The 19,933-nt window shown below is 37.0% G+C and overlaps 1 protein-coding gene across 1 annotated transcript in view; it reads right to left on the reverse strand.

Moving 5' to 3' along the window:
* LOC149815010 (BTB/POZ domain and ankyrin repeat-containing protein NPR1-like) overlaps positions 1–19,933 on the reverse strand; it is a 57,604-nt gene that overhangs the window by 32,910 nt on the left and 4,761 nt on the right. The window contains exon 3 of the mRNA XM_089989204.1: positions 14,142–14,306. Coding sequence (XP_089845330.1) covers positions 14,142–14,306 — 165 coding nt within the window. The remainder of the gene's footprint in view (positions 1–14,141; positions 14,307–19,933) is intronic.

Below are 19,933 nucleotides of genomic sequence, written 5' to 3' on the forward strand. Positions count from 1 at the left end.
GTCTTTTTCTTTATTTACTTTTATGTCATTAAAATAACTCTGATATGTCTTTTGTAATTATTGTTAGATACTTTTTCTTTCATGATTAATAAATAATAAATTGTTATGGTTCGGGAATGATAAGTGTAAGCTCTATTATGGTTGGTTGTTTTATCCAACTAGGAGTGAAACTGTAAAGGCTCCGGGTTCCTGGGAAGATTTCCGCAATGGTTTAAAAAAAAAACTGCATTTTCAAGGGGTACGAGTTAGGGTCGTTACACTTGCGGTTCCATCCAATTCCGAAGACAACGATGGGGTCAATGCGGTGTCTAGACTCGGAAACAATTTAAGAACCTATCGTCCCCCTCATTTTAAAAATCAAAATCAAGGAAAAAATGGTGGACAAGGTGGAAAAATGATTATAGCAAAATTATTTGTCATTTTTGTAAAGAACCGGGGCATATCAAACCCGTTTGTCCCAAGTGGAAGAAGTTGTAGCCATGACCACCACTTCTCAGCCGCAAAAGGAGGAAACCTCTTCAAGTGGATCTCTTTCACTAAACCAAATTATAGAGGCCCTTCAACCTCTTCTCAAGAGAGCCATCTCCGGAGCCGCCATGTCTTTTTTCTCTCCTCCAGGTAAAACTTCTTGGCTTTTGAATTCGAGTGCGTCTTTTCATGTCCCCAAACATGTATTCTCTTTTCGAATATTTAAAAAATAGTTCATCTTTTGTTTCTACTGCGGATGGGACTTCTCTTGAAATTAAAGGTGTTGGAAATTTTGAAACTCAAAACTTTTTCATCCCCAAAATTAGATTTATACCAAAATTAAACTTGAACCTTCTCTTTGTTTCTCAACTCTCGGACTATGGATGTGATATTAAATTTTCCTCTGATAAATGTTTAATACAGGATCGTCGGTCCAGGAAATTGATTAAGGAGGCTCTAGGAAGGGAGACTTATATTATATGGACTCTCTTCAAGTTCCTAAAAATTCTTTTTGTAATGTTGCCCAACATAAAGATATAAATGTTTGGCACAAAAGACTTGGTCATACCAATATCACCAAGTTATCTTATTTGCATTTTGCTAAAAAATTTTGTAAAGATACATTCTCTTGTAATGATTGCATTCTTGGAAAAATGAGAAGTATGCCTTTTGAACAATGATCCATGTTTATTTCTAAACCTTTCAAAATTGTTCATTCGGATGTTTGGAGACCGGCACCTGTAGTTTCAAAAGGAGGGTTTGCCTATTATGTGATTTTTGTGGATGATTTTTCTAGGTACTCTTGGATATATTTTCTTAGACATAAGCATGAAGTTTTTTCATGCTTTAAATCATATCATGTGATGATTAAAAATCAGTTTAATAGCGACTTAAAGATATTTAGAACCGATTCCGGAGGAGAGTATCTCTCAAATGAATTCAAGAAGTATCTTAAAGATAGTGGTATTGTTCATCAAAGGTCACGTCCTAAAACTCCTCAACAAAATGAGTTGGCCGAAAGAAGACATATCATTAAAACCACTCGAACTCTTCTTATAGCTCAAAATATTCTAAAAAAATTTTAGGCAGAAGCGGCTATTGCATCTGTCTATCTTATCAATCGTTTACCATCTAGAAATTTGGGTAAAATCTCTCCTTTTGAAACACTATATAAAAGGGAACCTAATTATAACATATTGCGAATTTTTGGTTGCAAATGTTTTGTTCTTACAGATAAGAATGACAAACTTTCACCTAAAGCTATTCCCTATGTCTTTCTTGGATATTCCGATACTCAAAAAGGCTTTCGTTGTTATGATTTTAAAAATGATAAGTTATATGTTTCAAGAAATGTGACGTTTTTGGAAAATGAGAGTGGTTTTGAAAAGAATGATAAGTTATATGTTTCTTGGTCATGTTCCTTTGCCAAAGCTTCATAGACTTATTCCTCAGATTTCTTCGTCTGACTCATTCCAGTGTGACGCCTGTCAATTGGGCAAACATCATAGAAGTTCCTTCTCTTCTAGTCAGAGTCCATCGAGTCAAGGAATGTTTGAGATTTTTCATGCTGATGTATGGGGACCTAGTAGATCTCAGTGTCGTTATTACTTAGTTATTGATGATGATTTTTCTAGATTATCATGTGTTTCTTTAATAAAAGAAAGGTCGGAGGTTGCCTCCATTCTTATGTCTTTTGTCATTGAAATAAAGACTCAGTTTCATTCTCTTGTCAAGATTATCCGTACTGATAATGCACTCGAGTTCAAGTCTAATGAATTGTTATAATTTTATCGAAATTGTGGCATCCATCCTCAAACCACTTGTGCCCATACATCTCAGCAAAATGGAGTCGCTGAAAGAAAGCATAGACATCTTCTAGATGTAGCTTGCACCCTTATGTTGCAATCAAATATGCCTCCCTCATATTGGGGGGATGCCATTCTCACTAGTTATCTCATTAATCGTATGCCTTCTTCATCATTGGAAGAACAAATTCTTTTTCAAATTCTATATCCTAATGCTCCACTTTTCCCGATTTCTCCCAAAGTATTTGGATGTGTCTCTTTTGTTCATAAACTTGGACCTAACCGTGATAAATTATCTGCCCAAGCCATCAAGTGTGTCTTCATTGGATATCCAAAAAATCAAAAAGGATACCGGTATTATGATCTCATCTCCCGTCGAGAGTATGTTAGTACAGATGTATCTTTCTTTGAATCTGTTCCTTACTTTTCTACCACTGCATCCAGACTATATGTTGAACAAGGTGATGTCATGCCTCTTTACGTTCCTCCTCTTCCCTTGGAGTCGTTTTCACAGACTATTACTCATTCTCAGTCTCCCACAGCTGCTCGATATCGTGATCCTCCTCTGGTGTAAACTCGTAGAACACCACATGAATCAAAACCTACATCACCGCCTTCTTCAAAAGTAAGTTCTCCTGAAAATATTGAGATTTCTAATGTTGATGATGACAGGCCTATAGCTATCAAGAAAGGTAAAAGACAATGCACATTACATCCTATTTTCGAGTTTGTTACTGAGGCAAGGCTTGGGGTTCACATGAAAAATTTTATCTCAACCTTATCTGCCACATCTGTTCCACTTAATCATCATCAGGCATTGTTAGATCCTAAGTGGAAGCAAGCGATGCAGGTTGAGATGGATGCCTTGCTCTCATGCGACACATGGGATTTGGTTGTTCCACCTACTGAAGCAGATATCGTTAGATGTAAGTGGGTCTACACCATTAAGTACAATTCGGATGGCTCCATTGAAATATACAAGGCCCAGTTGGTGGCAAAAGGGTATACTCAAACATATGAAGTTGACTTCTTTGTGGCTTTTTCTCCAGTCACCCGTCTTGGGACTATTTGTCTTGTCATATCTGTAGTTGTTCATTGTAGGTGGACTTTATGTCAGTTATATGTGAAAAATGCCTTCTTGTATGGTGATCTGTCTGAAACTGTGTACATGCAGCAACCTCCCAGGTTTGAGGTTCAAGGGGAGTGTAGCAAGGTATGCAAACTAAAGAAGGCTATATATGGTCTAAAACAAAGTCCTTCTGCATGGTTTCAGAAGTTATTTGAAATTATGTCTGCATTTGGCTTCAACAGGTCAGCATCAGATCACTCATTGTTTATCAAGAAAACCTTTGCAGGTATTGTGGTTATGGTTGTGTATGTGAATGATATTATTCTTACAGGGAGCAGTGCGAAGGACATCTCAGACACAAAAATTCATCTTCAGAAGCACTTTGTCACAAAAGATCTTGGTTCTCTTAGATATTTCTTGGGCATAGAGGTGGCCAAAAGCAGTGAGGGGTTAGTTCTATCACAAAGCAAGTAAGCAAGTATGTGCTTGATTTACTACAGAAAACAGGGATGTTAGTTGCCAAACCAGCCAATATACCAATGGATCCTAAACTTCATATGTATGATGTGTGAAAGTATCTCCAACAAGATACTAATATCAAGACCTTAATATTCTTGATATTGAACCCACCACGAAAGCACAATAAGAACACTTTAGAACACTTGTGCACAAAAAGCACAACCCACAAATAACTCACAAATGCACAAAGGCATAAAATAATGGAATCAATTTATTGAGAACTTGGGCTTTGACTCAAAGCCATGAAGAAATACAAAGGGGAGAACCCCTATTTATAACACCACAAAAGGGGCCTTGGAGGGGCTCCACCCATAGTCGTTGGAGCCCCTCCAACGGTTACAAATGTGACCGTTGGAGAGGGCCCAACGACTATGTTGGTGGGCCCCCCAAGGTATCTTTTTTGGTACACATACAAAAAGAAATAAAAAAGAACAAAAAGAAAAATAAATAATTACAATCACATCTGAAAAGTGAATGTGCGCAAAAATAGGGAAAAGACTAAACTACCCTTATGACAAAACAAATAGAAATATATATTTTATATATATATTTGAGTAGATACATATACATATATATTAATATATGTATATGTATTACCATATATATATAAAATATATATATATATTACATTATATGAATATGTACATAATTTAACACCCCCCCTCAAACTTAGGGCAGGATGACCGAGAGTTTGCTAAGAAGGAAGTTGAAGCGCGGAGCACACAATGCTTTAGTGAAGAAGTCCGCCAACTGATACTCGGACGTGACATATGGAAGGTCAATGATTCCTTGGAGATACGCCTCCCAAACATAGTGACAGTCAATCTCGATATGTTTAGTCCGCTCATGAAAAGTGTGATTTTTAGCAATATAAATCGCACTTTTGTTGTCACAGCAAAGCTTGGTAGGCCCTTCAATTTTGATTCCCATATCTTCCAGCAACTGATGAATCCAAACAATTTCCATGGTAGTAGTCGCCATGGCACGATATTCAGCTTCAGTTGATGATAGAGATACCTTTTGCTGCTTCTTGCATCTCCATGAGATCAATGAGTCTCCTAAGAATACACAAAAACCAGTGGTGGAGTGACGGTTATTTGGGTCACCTCCCCAATCAGAGTCAGTATAAGCAATTAATTTTAACTCAGAACAGGAAGACAAAAAAACTCCCTTATTGATAGTGTGCTTTAGGTATCTCACGATACGCAAGATAGCACCCATGTGAACAGAAGTTGGTGCATGCTGAAATTGACTTGCCGTATGCACCGCATGTGAGATATCTGGTCTGGTGATACTTAGATACATCAATGAGCCTACTAGTTGCCTGTAGGGAGTAGGATCGGAGAGAGGAACACCATCATCAATCTTCATTTTGGCTCCTACTATAGCAGGAGTTTCACAAACTTTATCATCTGTAATACCTGACCTGTCAATAATCTCAGATGCAAGCTTAGTTTGAGACAAAAAATACCCTCTATGAGAGTATGCAACCTCAATACCCAAAAAATAAGTTAAGAAACCCAAATCAGACATTTCAAACTTATCCTTTAATATGGACTTTATGCTTTTAATCCCTTTAGAGTCACTCCCAGTAATAAGCATGTCATCCACATATAGCAACAGAATAACAATCCCTGCATTAGACTTTCTAACAAACAAAGCAGTATCAGTAAAGCATGATGAAAAATCATTATCTAACATCACAGAGTTAAACCTATCATACCAAGCCTTGGGAGCTTGTTTTAAACCATACAGTGCTTTCCGAAGATGAAGCACTTTCCCTTTAGGATACTCCATTCCAGGAGGAGCATCCATATATACTTCTTTGTTTAGATCTCCGTTTAAAAACGCATTCTTAACATCCATCTGATAGATGTTCCATTTGTTTATTGAAGCAACAGTTATAAGACATCGGACGATGACCATCCGAGCAACGGGGGCAAAAGTCTCCTCATAATCAATCCCATATTTTTGACCATACCCTTTTGCAACTAAGCGGGCCTTATATCTCTCAAGAGACCCATCACTCTTAGTTTTGACTTTAAACACCCATCTACACCCTATTGCTTTCTTATCTTTAGGAAGGTCTTGAAACTCCCAGGTTTTTGCTTTCTTTAGGGCTTCAAGTTCATTGTTCATAGCAACTATCCATTCTGGGTATTTTTGTGCTTCCTCAAAATCCCTAGGTTCTATGTACGAGTGAATGGCGCTTAGACAGGCTCTATATTTTGGTGAAAAAGACTCATATGAGATGAACCTAGAAGGGGGTTTTCTTGATCTTTCGGTCCTACGAAGATTTCCTTCACTTGAAGGAGTAGACTCACTATCATATCTTTCGAGGGCACTTCTAAAAGTACTCCTATCTCTATGAGAGTAGGTTATAGGATCTCTATGTGGTTCTTCATTAATGGGTTGATCAGTATAAGTTTCAACATTTTGATTTGTTTCATCATCGCTAGTATCATCATCTTCAGTTAATAAATCAAACATAAAAGAATAATCTATATTCTCATTATTAGTTTCAAGTTTTTCGAAACCACTAACATTTTCCAAGAAGCTTACATTTCTGGAAACATAAAGTTTATCACTCTTAACATCATAACAGCGAAAACCTTTATGAGTTTCAGAGTAACCAAGAAAGGCACAAGGAATGGCCTTAGGGGAGAGTTTGTCATTTTTATCAGTAAGGACAAAACATTTACATCCAAAAACCCTTAACCTGCCATAATCAGGTTCTTTTTCGTATAATTTTTCAAACGGGGAAATCTTGTTCAAGTTTTTAGATGGAAGTCTATTTATGAGATAGACAGAAGTAAGAGCGGCCTCCGCCCAGAGTTTTTTCGGTATATTTTGAGAAAAGAGCAAAGTTCGTGTGGTTTCAATAATATGCCTATGTTTCCGTTCAGCCAACCCATTTTGTTGGGGGGTTTTGGGACAAGACTTTTGATGAAGAATTCCATAGTTTTCAAGATAGCTTTTAAATTCATTGGAAAGGTATTCGCCACCCGAATCGGTTCTAAAAATTTTCAAATTTCCATTGAATTGATTTAAAACCATCATATGAAATGTTTTGAAAGTTGAAAAAACTTCATATTTATGTTTAAGAAAATATATCCAACTAAACCTAGTGAAATCATCCACAAAGATAACATAGTACGAAAAGCCTCCCTTGGATATCACCGGAGCTGGACCCCATACGTCGGAGTGAACGATTTCAAAAGGTTTTGTTGTAAACATGGATCTTTGAGGAAAAGGAAGACTTCTCATTTTTCCAAGAATACATTCATTACAAACAAAATTTTCATTACAAAGATGCTTAATAAAAGGCAAATAAGAGATTTTAACAATGTTGGGATGACCCAATCTCTTATGCCATACATGAATATCTTTGTTTTGAGCAACATTACAAAATTGATTCTTGGGAATTTTAAGAAAATCAACATAGTAGAGGTCTCCTCTCCTAGAGCCTTCCCCAATCAATTTCCCGGACTGGCGATCCTGTATCCAACATTTATTAGAAGAGAACTTTATATCGCAACCATAGTCCGAGAGTTGAGAAACGGAAAGTAAATTTAAGTTTAGTTTTGGAATAAGACGAATTTTTGGGATAAAAAAATCTTGTTTTTCAAAATTACCCATTCCTTTAATTTCAAGAGGGGTTCCATCCGCGGTTGAGACAAAAGATGGAAGGCGATTTTCAGAATAATTAGAAAGAAAACAATGACTTGGAGTCATATGAAACGAAGCACCAGAATCAAGTAGCCAAGATGTCTTACCAAGAGAGGAAGAAGATGACATGGCGGCTCCAGAAGTGCCTCCTTTGAGAAGAGGTTGAAGAGCATCCATAATTTGATGAAGCGAAAGAGGTTCATTTGATGTTGAAGGCCGTTCCTCCGATTGGGATGCTAAAGCCGCGGCGAGAAATTTCTTCCATTTAGGACAATTGGGTTTGATATGTCCCGGTTCTTTACAAAAATGGCAAGTTAATTTGCTATAATCTCTCTTGCCATATCGATCATTTTGCCCTTGATTTTTGAAATGGGGCGGTTTGTAGGTCTTCAAATTATTACCGGGTCTTGACACGGCATTGACCACTTCATAGTCATTTTGAGAAGGTGTAGCAAGAATGCTTGGGTTATTTTTACTAATCCCCATACGTGTTTCATCACCACTTAGCTTGGTGATGACATCTTCAATAGATGGGGAGGTAAAAGCCGATAGAAGGGAGGACCGAATTTGCTCAAATTCGGGTCTAAGACCATTTAAGAAGTTGAAAAAACGATCTTCCTCAAGTTGTTTGTGCCTTAACTCAATAGCTTCTCCACTCCATTTTGGTTCGAGCATGGCAAGCTCGTCCCAAATAGATGATAATTCGGCAAAATATTCCCGAATAGATAAATCATTTTGTTGAAGAGTCAAGGCTTTCTTTTGGAGGTAGTATTTGTGAGACAAGTCTCTTGACGTATACATTTTTTCAAGGTATAACCAAGCTTCGGAGGCCCTTTTGAATTTGATGATGTTGGCATTGATCTTGGTTTCAACGGACGAAAAAATCCAAGACAATATTTTGAAGTTCTTCATTTCCCACTCATCATGCCTTTTGGAATATTCTTCTAAGGCCTTTTGTCTATCTTCTCCTTCAAGAATTTTGATTTCCCCTTTCTCTATAATAGAAAGCTTGGGTTCGGGTTCCGATATGGATCCTTGAACATAACCCCAAAGACCTTTTCCTTTGATGTGGGCTTCCATGTTGCCGGCCCAAACATGGTAGTTTGAACCACTAAGTTTAAAACCAAGGGAGAAGTGGGAGTCTTTTTCACCCATTATGGAGAAGAGAAGATGAAAAATAAAGCGTACCTTAACGGATTTTCAACCTTTTTTTGACAAAAGTTGCTTCTAAAATATTGCCCGGAGCAAGTGCTTTACTCAAAAACTTCACTAGCTTGAGGGCACGATTTTCGAGGTGCTTCACAAGAGGCGAGATACACGATCTTCTTTCTTCCAACGAGGCTCTGATACCAATATCAAGACCTTAATATTCTTGATATTGAACCCACCACAAAAGCACAATAAGAACACTTTAGAACACTTGTGCACAAAAAGCACAACCCACAAATAACTCACAAATGCACAAAGGCATAAAATAATGGAATCAATTTATTGAGAACTTGGGCTTTGACTCAAAGCCATGAAGAAATACAAAGGGGAGAACCCCTATTTATAACACCACAAAAAGGGCCTTGGAGGGGCTCCACCCATAGTCGTTGGAGCCCCTCCAACGGTCACAAATGTGACCGTTGGAGAGGGCCCAACGACTATGTTGGTGGGCCCCCCAAGGTACCTTTTTTGGTACACATACAAAAAGAAATAAAAAAGAACAAAAAGAAAAATAAATAATTACAATCACATCCGAAAAGTGAATGTGCGCAAAAATAGGGAAAAGACTAAACTACCCTTATGGCAAAACAAATAGAAATATATATTTTATATATATATTTGAGTAGATACATATACATATATATTAATATATGTATATGTATTACCATATATATATATAATATATATATTACATTATATGAATATGTACATAATTTAACATGATGAACAAGTAGAACCGATTGACAGTAGAAGTTTTAGATCCTTGGTTGGTAAACTTTTATGTTACTGTAACAAGGCCAGATATCTCCTTGGTCGTGAGCAAGATAAGTCAATTCATGGACAAACCAACCCGAGTGCATTGGCAGGCAGCTATGATGATTCTCAGGTATTTGAAATCCTCTCCTGAAAAGGGATTGCTATATAAACAAAGCCCCAACCTTGATATAATTGTGTACTCAGATGCGGACTATGCAGGGGTCATCGATGATAAAAAGTCCACCATAAGGTTCTGCGTGTTTGTAGGAGGAAACTTAATTGCTTGGAGAAGTAAAAAACAAACTGTGGTAGCTCGTTCGAGTGCTGAATCAGAATATAGAGCTATGGCTCAAACAATTGCTGAAATGATGTGGGTTAGGTCCATTCTAAGAGATCTACAAGTGATGATTACATCCTCAATGTTGATGATGTGTGATAATAGAGCAGCCATCTATATAGCTAATAATCCAGTTTTTCATGAGAGAACGAAACACATTGAAGTTGATTGCCACTATATACGTGACTTAGTGCAGTCTCATGTGACTTCTAAGGACCAAGTTGCAGATGTCTTCACCAAGCCTATCGCAAGTGCAGGTTTTTCAAGATGTTGCAGCAAGCCGAGCATGACAGATATATATGCTTCAGCTTGAGGGGGAGTGTTAAAAGCAATATTCATAAATTTGGGTGGTTATACGTAATTTAGCAAAATTACATATGCCGACTTGCAAATTCCCATTTTACTAATTCCTATTTAAATAGGTGATTAGGGTTAATGAAAATCAAACTCTCTCTCTCTCTCGTCTCTCTAAAATAGATCAAAGGTTGTTAGTCGCAACAATATAAATTTCACGATATTTTGCCTTTAATATTGTTTTGCCTTTGTATCGCATTAATATCATGATATTTTCAAAATATTGGCGATAATATATATATATATATATATATATATATATATTAACAGTTAACAGTAACACTAATGAAATAAAAATAATGATCATATCATCAATTCATCATGCATAAATTCATGCAATAAATCAAATTAACAATCTACAATTGTTATTCCTCATCAATAAAAAATAACACCATAATTAAATCAAACCCAGGGGGTCGGCTGCCGAACCCCTGAGTTCAGAAGAGCTGAACCCAGCAGGGCTGGGTTCAACAGAGCCAAACCCAGAAGGGTTGGGTTTAGCTCTGTCGAACCCCTGGATTCCGCAGAGTCTGGGTTCAGCAAGCCTGGATTCAGGTTATGCTGAACTCAAGCCTGGGTTCAGCAAAGCCGAACCTAGCATCCATGGGTTTAGCTTGGCTAAACCCAGCAAAGCAACATGGGTTCAACTCTGCTGAACCCAACAACCATGGGTTCAGCAGAGCCAAACCCAATAACCCTGGGTTCAATTCTGCTAAACCCAACAAAAACTTAACCTAGGAGTTGAACCCAACCTTGGATTCAGCCCTTGCGACAATGAGGGGAGGAGGAGAAGGAAGGAGAGAGAGAGGAGGAGTAAGAAGAAGAAAGAGAGAGGAGGAGGAGAAGAAAGAGAAGAGGAGGCGGTGGAGGGAGGAAGAAGGAGGAAGCTTACCTGTCGCTGCCGTGGGAGGAGGAGGACCACCACTGTTATAGGAAGAGGAAGAGTCCGTTGCGCTGTCATACGTAGGAGGAGTGGGGACGAGAGGCACGAAGGAAGGGTCGAGAAGGGGGGGAGGTGTTTTACACAAATGTGCCCTAACCCACCCCTTAAAACACGTTTTAATTTTTTATTTTATTGAAATGGACTCAATCATGGTTAAAGTGCTACTGGAGTGCTGTGCGATCGTAGAATGCCATTGCGGTTGAAGGGAAAGTTTTATAGGACGACTATTAGACCCGCTTTACTATATGGTACGGAATGTTGGGCTGCCAAGAGACATCATATTCAAAAAATGAGTGTAGCTGAGATGCGGATGCTTAGATGGATGTGTGGAAATACAATAAAAGATAAGATTCGGAATGAAGAGATACGTAAGAAGGTAGGTGTTGCACCCATTGAAAATAAGATGCGAGAGAATCGTTTACGGTGGTTTGGACATATTCGGCGAAGGCCTAATGATGCTCCAGTTAGAAGGTTGGAGAAATGGGAAAATATATTAGTTAAAAGAGGTCGGGGTAGGCCTAGGAAGACTTGGATGGAGATGATAGGAAAGGATATGAATGCTTTGAACCTCACCGAGGACATGGCGTTGGATAGAAATGATTGGAGGAAAAGGATTCATGTGGAAGACCCAAAATGAATTTCTTTTTTGGTTCATATCGCTGACCCCAATTGTTTTGGGATGAAGGCGTAGTTGTTGTTGTTGTTGTTGTTGTTGGACTCAATCATGGTTGATCGAGTCCATTTCTAGACACTTGTAACCCTGAGTGTGGTTGACCACACCCAAGGAAGTTTGACCGCACCCAGTGCTGCTGATTTTTATGATAGTCACACCGGGTGCCGCACCCACACCCGCGTCGCATCGATGCGGGTGCAGCGACCCTTTACAAGAGTCTGTGTGACTTAGGATAGGACTACTAGTTGCCTGATGAGGACAATGCTTTATTGTGAGCCAAAAGAATTTCTCATGCAAGAGATTTGGTTCTGCGAGCGCAGGGGAATGAAGACAAAGCCGAGCCAAGGATATGACTCTCAACATTGAGACCATGTTGGCTGGTGCCGAAGAAAACAAGAAATGACTCGCTTCTCCACTTGGAAAGAAAAGTCATGAAAGAAAAGTAGTGAAGGGGTGCGTTCAGTTTGAATAGGGGTCGCCAACTCCTTAATGGAAGACTTTTACACTCTTTGTTCTCCATCCGTTACCTTCCATTTAATAACGGTCGATTACTAGGGAACTAAACGCACACTAGAGAAACGAGTCCAAAGGTCTGCACTAAAGTCAGAATTTGCTACCAAAATTCCAGAATGCGTAGTCTCTCTCTCTCTCTCTCTCTCTCTCTCTCTCTCTCTCTATATATATATATATATATATATATATATATATATATATATATATATATAGGATACAACATCCATGCTAAATATGGCACGATGCTAAATGAAACATTTATTAGATTTCCGCTGTTCTTTTGAAATTCTGACCGTACAGATGTGATCTCTAAGCTTGTTTTTATAGGAATCAGTTCTTGGAGCATTTGATTCTGAGGCATGGATAGGTTTCAAAATCAATGGCCTACAATTTTTATAAATTTTTGAGGCTCCAAATATTATTTTTTTCATCCAAAATGCATGATCCAAGTGTTGATTTCTAGTAAATCAATCATGTTGAACACATTTGTACGGTCGTAATTTCGAAAAAAACACCGGAAATCCAATAAAAATTTTCATTTAGCACCGTGCCATATTTAGATTATATATATAGCCTGATGTGAATGTGCATATGGTAGCAATGAATTTAATCTCAACTCATGCATTTTCAACTAGATTAGATTTTATGGATGTAGGGATATCAAAGGATCAAATACATCTGATGTTCGACTCGATTCTGAATCCGATTAGTCGGATTTGGTTAAGAAAACTGAATCCGATGGATATCCTAATCCGATTACATGTATTTTTTTCGGATTCGGTATTAGCTTTCTTCTATCCAAAACCTAGTCTGAGTCTGATTAGCCTACATCTGACCCTAATCCAAACCATTTACATCCCTACATTGATGGGCTTAGCATTGTTTATTTAGTATAAGTCTAACAATTTAGACGTGGAAGGACTTTTTATAATTTTAACTTTTGGTGCAATCTAGACAATTCATTTTTTCTTTATTTAAGATATACGTAAATATTTAAAATATTTGATTCAAGGCATGCTCTACAGTAAATGAACCATGACAAATCTATCCATGTGTCAGATTTATGCGAAAAATGTATGAGTAATGAGATTTTACTCATTGCACCAATTTTGTGGTAGACACATCAGCATGAAAAGACAATCTTGGATTTCTCCCCAGTTCAAGAATGGTACATCATGTTTTCAGCCAAGTTCAAAGTTTCAAACAGCCCATGCTGAGCTCATGTACAGCCCCAGATGTTTCAAACAGCTAGTTCACCCATGTTAAAGTTTGTGATGCAGATTAGTAGTGGATGCTATTATGCAAGTGTGAGGATAGACACATTGAAGGAACTGTGTAAGGGGTTTGACTTGTAAAGGCTTCAAAGGAAATAGTTTCTAGAAATATAAGTGGAAACATGAGAGACCGTGTCACAGTTACCCATAAATAAAAAAATAATGGAGAAATATAACTGATAAAGCTGAACCTGCGTACATATGACAATACATGGTGATGATGTTGTACTCTAGTCTATAATTTACGTCCATATGAGATGAAGAAGAGGCTAGTATGGTAATTGAAGAACAGGGAACAAGTTACAAAGACGGTGTTACCTTGGTGTGGCTAGCAATCATAATGGAATGGGTGTTAAAATTGATACCATAGAATGATAGAGTTCCTTTCAGTTTATTGAATCATGTGAAAATTGTCTATCATGGGAGCAATACATTATTTTGGAAAAGTAACAATATGCAGCCACAGCCAGAAGCATACGCTGTGGCATATACGACAACAGATCATGGAAGTCTCAGTATACAACGGGCACACAGATAAATGGAGTAAGTTACCTGTTTTCGAGAGTGCTCTCAACCTTGTTAGATGTTCCTCTTTCATTACAAAAGGTGAGTCATTCAAGTATACTTTCACTAACGAGAATTCTGGTGTACCTTCCACATGTGCGATGTCCATGGCAACTTTGGCTTCTGTGGGGAACAATAGTTTTGCAAGGGCAACTGTAACATACAAGTTCAAATTAGGAAAATGGAACATTCTAATAGACAATATGATAAAGGAAATCTTGCTAAGCTGAAGAATTATACGGTTGAGGCATCCCACAATGCATTGTCATTAAGGGTGTCAATGGGCTGGGTTTACCTGTACCAAACTCTATAGGGTCCAGGTATGGTGATAAATAAGAAGACCCCAGTCCAGACCCGAAGGTCTGATTAATACATGAATCCGGGTATAATTTGTGAAATTTTATACCAGACCCAGGCCCGACCCCAGTTCCGATTAAGACCTGCAAATTTTCAATGTAAAAATGATAGAAAATATTATTTTATCAGGTATGGCCCAGGTCTGGTTCATGTAGTTCTTATCAGGTCTGGGTATGGTTTCTCTTATTGTGGATCTGATTAGACCCGGGTCCAGACCCGATACCATACCAAAAAATCGGGGACAGGTTTGGATGGCAGCTGGCGTATAACTGCATGAACAGCAGACTAGAAGCCCATAGCATCATAATGACAGTCATAGTCATATTATCAGATCAAGTTGAAAATTGAGGCTTGGATCAGACATCAAATAACTGAAACCTTAAAATGAGAACATAATTGTCTTCCTCTTCCATGATTTCAGAAAAAAGAAACTGTTGATTAAGTTATTCAGGACAAAAGAAGCTAAGCTGTGATCTGTGTTATTCTCTGTTAAACGAAAATGTTGGATGCTCCTGCATAAGATTTTCAAATAGACAAGAATAATAATGAGTGAACATAAATTTTGCAGCATCATGCTATCAGGTTAAACATGAACTGTGTCAAAAAAATATGCTAGATTGACTTTCAGCTGTTTAGATATAATCTCACTCGTTGTTTTGTATTTCTTGAAATTCTTTTGTTAAATAGGCTGCATTGAACAGCCTGGCATCACTTTCATGATGCAATGATCTTCCTAGTTGCGCTGCATGTTCACTCTTGCCCTTTGGAGATCTCTCCTGGATTTTTTCAAGCTGATGTCATTCAATCTATTAGTGGTGTGTAATATCTCATAGAATTGTGCCTAATTTTTTTATTTAATAAATATATTTTTTATTAAATAAATAGACTTTCGTTGGTTAGATTAATATAAAATATATATAATATATGTATATAGTGGCTGACGTTGAGTTGTGACACATATATGGATCTTGGATCCATTGCCGAGATCCATGATCCATATGGGTGTAGATAAATAAGTTTTAAAAAAATAAAATTTTAACTAAAATAAAAACAGTGTAATAACTTTTCTTCCTTGGTATCCCTCTAAAAGGGTGGGAACCTTGGATGGTGGTCATGAGGGGTTGTAAGGATACTAAAAATCGTGTGCATTTGTTGTCCCTAAAAACCTGATGTCTGGTTCTTGTTCTCGACCACAGTTGTAGGAAACTTGCGCCACTTTACCTGGGGGTGGTGTCGTTGACTCAGCTGTAGTTATTGGTATACCAATAAAGTGATCTCAATGGATGTTGATTTCCTTGTCGCATCGGCATTAGGTGATGATTTCTAATGCTCCTATTGATAGTGATGATTTTTTATATCGATCGAGGAACAAATGTAGAACACAGTAATTAAAATACAAATTGTGTGTTGAGCTACCACGAACTGCCTTGAACCTCATAAACTTTGCCCATTTTTTTATATCAGCAGGTTTTAAAAAAGTGAAAATTAAAATTTATGTGTATTAAATAGTGACATGCATGCAAAAAAAATGATAATTTAACTTAAAAAGTTATTCAAGAATGTTGCATTGATTCATACATCCCTAAATGTTTAATTTAACATGAAATTGTTGATTGTTTTATTTGAACTGCTTATATTACAAACCTTTTCTAAATGTGTGATGGTTGTAAAGCCCTCTTAAACTTGTGTTTGATTTGATCTATGTTAAATTCTTTATTGTTGGATTTTGAGAAGGTCTCGTACGAGAACTTCGGTTCTTACCCAGTTTTTAAAAATCTTTTTCAAGTATTGAGGCATCGTGATGGAGAGACCAACTGGCTGGAGGGTACGAGGATTATGATCTGGTGGCCCGAGGTCCTGATGTATATGAGATAGTTTGTTTTTGTTTTGGAAACTCTGTGAACCTTCATTGAGACTATTTAATTAAGTCAATTCAATTTCAGTTCATGAATTAAATTTTTATTCTATGTCTAATGCTTGTTGGGATTGTGTATATTAAATCGGTAATGTGCCTCGGGTCCCTAGGATGTTTTTCGCAATGTTTAAAAAAAATTGCATTTTTTGAGCGTTAATTTGGGGTCGTTACAGTGTGATTATCTTTGCTTTTGCCTTTAATGAATCAGATTTGCCAACATTTTCATTTGCTTTTAATAGAAAGTTTATCTTTATGAGTGTAGAGAGAGAGAGAGAGAGCATTGCAATATACTTTTCCACCGAAACTTCAAATAGATGTTCAGTATATCAAAAGGAGGATGTGAGAAAAATAATAGCCATCACGGAACATACAATCCTTTGTTTATATATATATATATGTGTGTGTGTGTGTGTGTGTGTGTGTTTATTAGTTGTAGTGAGTTTTCAAGATAAATCAATTGGAAGAGCAAGCAATAGAGGGCCAAGGCTCCCTTGTTCTTATAAGCCAACTCCCTATATTACGGTTACTTATATGAATGAATCAAGGAAAAACAAGTGTCCCAACTATGACGCATTTAAAATATGATGCAAAGAAGATAGACAAAATGCTAACTATGTCCCTAAACTCAGCCAACCTAAATTCTTGATTAATATTTTCTCACTATCCCTCAAACCTAAGATGGTTTAATTGTGAATTTGGAAACAAGAGTATGGAATTGTATAGTTGGTTGTGCTTTGGTGAAAAAATCAGCAATCTAATGCACAAACGAATACATAGCAAGAAGATGATTGCCTCAAGATACTCGTGGCACACATAATCTATTTCAATAAGCTTGGTAAGATTATGAAACTCTGAGTTTTTAGCTTTGTACAGTGATCTAGTCAATGTAGTGTTTTGCATGTTGTTAACATTGTAATATCGCGTATTTTCACACTTGGTTAAATTTGAGATTTTCGAAAATTTGGCTTATAGAAGAAAAATCGGTAGATTCTCGATTTTAGGCCGATGCTTTGGACTCTGGGCTTGGTCCAGGTCTCATTGTCAAGGCTTAAACGAGCCACTTAAAGCGTGAGAAAAGTTTTGTTTTTTACCTTTAAATTCAAGCAAAATTCGAGCAAAAATTGGGTTATTTTTTGGCGTATTTCGGAAGCGAAATTCGAGTTATATATCGTTGGATGCGTCTCAAAATTCTGAGCGTAACGGTATTTTATTTTCCTTGATTCGGGCTATGGTTGACCCGAAAATCACATTTTTTTAAAAATTGAGCAGTTTGTCAGTTCGGATTTACAAATGGATGAAAAGACCAAATTGCCTCTAGTGGGCATTACAGAAGATATACATATATATATATGAAATATATTTATATATATAACATCCATATATTTTAACACTTATATGATTCATTTCCAACTTTCTTAAAATCAATTTGCCTACACAAAGCTCAACATGGTCCAGATTAGTCTATTTAGGGCCTTTCTCTTCCCACTCCATAAACTTGCTTGGTAGAGTTTTTCCGTGATTCTTGGGATTGCTCTTTGTTAGACATATTCTCTAAAAATGGATGCAAAGGCATCTTATTCATGTTTCTTTGTCATAATATTCATTTATATTAAAGTGTAGAAGGAAAGATATGACATGAACAATGACAACATTGAGGAATCAACTAAAAGTTCCATTAGAGTCTGGTCGAATCTGAGACCCTTTTGTTACGATAACATGGCTCCACCTGTCCAGTTATCTCATTCAACCCTCAAGTTTGCAGCAGTATTTTCAACCTCGATCTAGATAAAATCCATCTATTCAAAAGTATATGTCATCTCATAGAGAATGTCAACATAAATATGATGCATGATATTGATGGATATGTCATTCATAGTCATGGTGAATTAAGGGAAGAAGAAAAGTTAAATCTGCTTCCCTACCTATGTAGAGATGACTAAATAGTGGAGGGGAAAGTTTTCAATGGTAACCATCAGCAGATGTCTGACTTGAAGGGCACTGATGAAGTGGAAGAGCAATTTGGGGACATGTATGATGAATTTTTAAAGGTGATGGCCTACACAGAAGTGGCAGGAACTAGTCCATCCTTAGCAGCTCTCCCCACAGCTGTTGCATTATTTGTGAGGACTCAAAAGTGGATTGATTTCTTTTGTATGGTACAATATATGTCAGAAACTATCAAAAAATGGAGGAATAGAAGAATGTGCAAATAGATAAAGAACTGTTTCTAGCATAGGAGCCTTATCCCCAAGGCTGAGCTGAAGTAATTTTTTGCTAAGGGAGGAAATGCTGGAGATTAAGAGAATAACTTGCATGGGGGAATATTTGGTCCCTATATCTTGAGCACCAAATGTGCTTGTAAAAATGATTTCATCAAACAAAGATGTGAGTTTAAGTTATTGGATTTAGTTGGAAAAGAATGGTCTCTTCTAATCATCATATCCAACTTAGAAGAAAGATTTCAATTTCAGGGAAATCTTGGAACACTCTCTTGCTAAAGTGAGCATAATGATACAACCACACAAAGAGAATTACTATCAGATTTCCTATCAAATAGATTGGATAATGGTACATAAATAATCACTTTAGCAGACATCTAACTGATGAAAAAAAAAACAACTAGAACTATTTTGCCTTTGGATCCAGAGATGAAATTCATTTAAGGAATGTAAAATATTGTCTCAGAATATGTTGAAGCTTGTCACTCAGTATACCATTATGCAGGCATGATCTTGTATAGTTGATCCCATTATAAAAAAGAAACTACATAAATCATTCAACATAACTGCCCATATTGATCATTCTGAAAAAATGATTTTGGAAGAATTAGATTAAATAACCATTAATTCAAGCAGGATCGTTTATAGTTGATCCCATTATAAAGAAGAAACTACATAAAATCATTCAACATAATTTTCCATCTTGATCATTCTGAAAAAATGATTTTGGAAGAATGAAGTACGGGTCGGTCTTGTAAATATCCACTGTTACTGGATCCCCTCTCAGTGAGATTAAACGGCCATTAATTGATTGATGGAATTAGTGGTTCACATTTCTGTTTAAGAATGATTGTCTGGAAGTGTCTACTACCATGGTTAACAAATATGATGTAATAATAAGAATTAAGAAAGATACTCCTTTGGTGAAGGTGGGATAATAATTATAAGAATTAAGAAAGTTACACCTTTGGTGAATGTGGGATGATAATTATAAGATTAAGAAAGATACCCCTTCAGTGAAGGTGTGATGAAGTAACTCAAATTCAAAAGACTCTAAAAGTAATATCACCAACACTGAACACATGAACATAACATTTTAGCATTGTCATCTATGTCACATGGGTGTGAGTGCTGGTGCGGGTGCGGGGATTCGGCACTTCTAAAAAACCCGGGTGCGGGGGTGCGGCAGGGGCAAAAATGTATATATATATATATATATATATATATATATATATATATATATATATATATATATATATAAGGGGGGTCTGGGGTTCCCCCCGGCGCAG

Source organism: Nuphar pumila, chromosome 15, assembly GCF_984573655.1.
Source record: "Nuphar pumila chromosome 15, dmNupPumi1.hap1.1, whole genome shotgun sequence".
Lineage (NCBI taxonomy): Eukaryota > Viridiplantae > Streptophyta > Magnoliopsida > Nymphaeales > Nymphaeaceae > Nuphar > Nuphar pumila.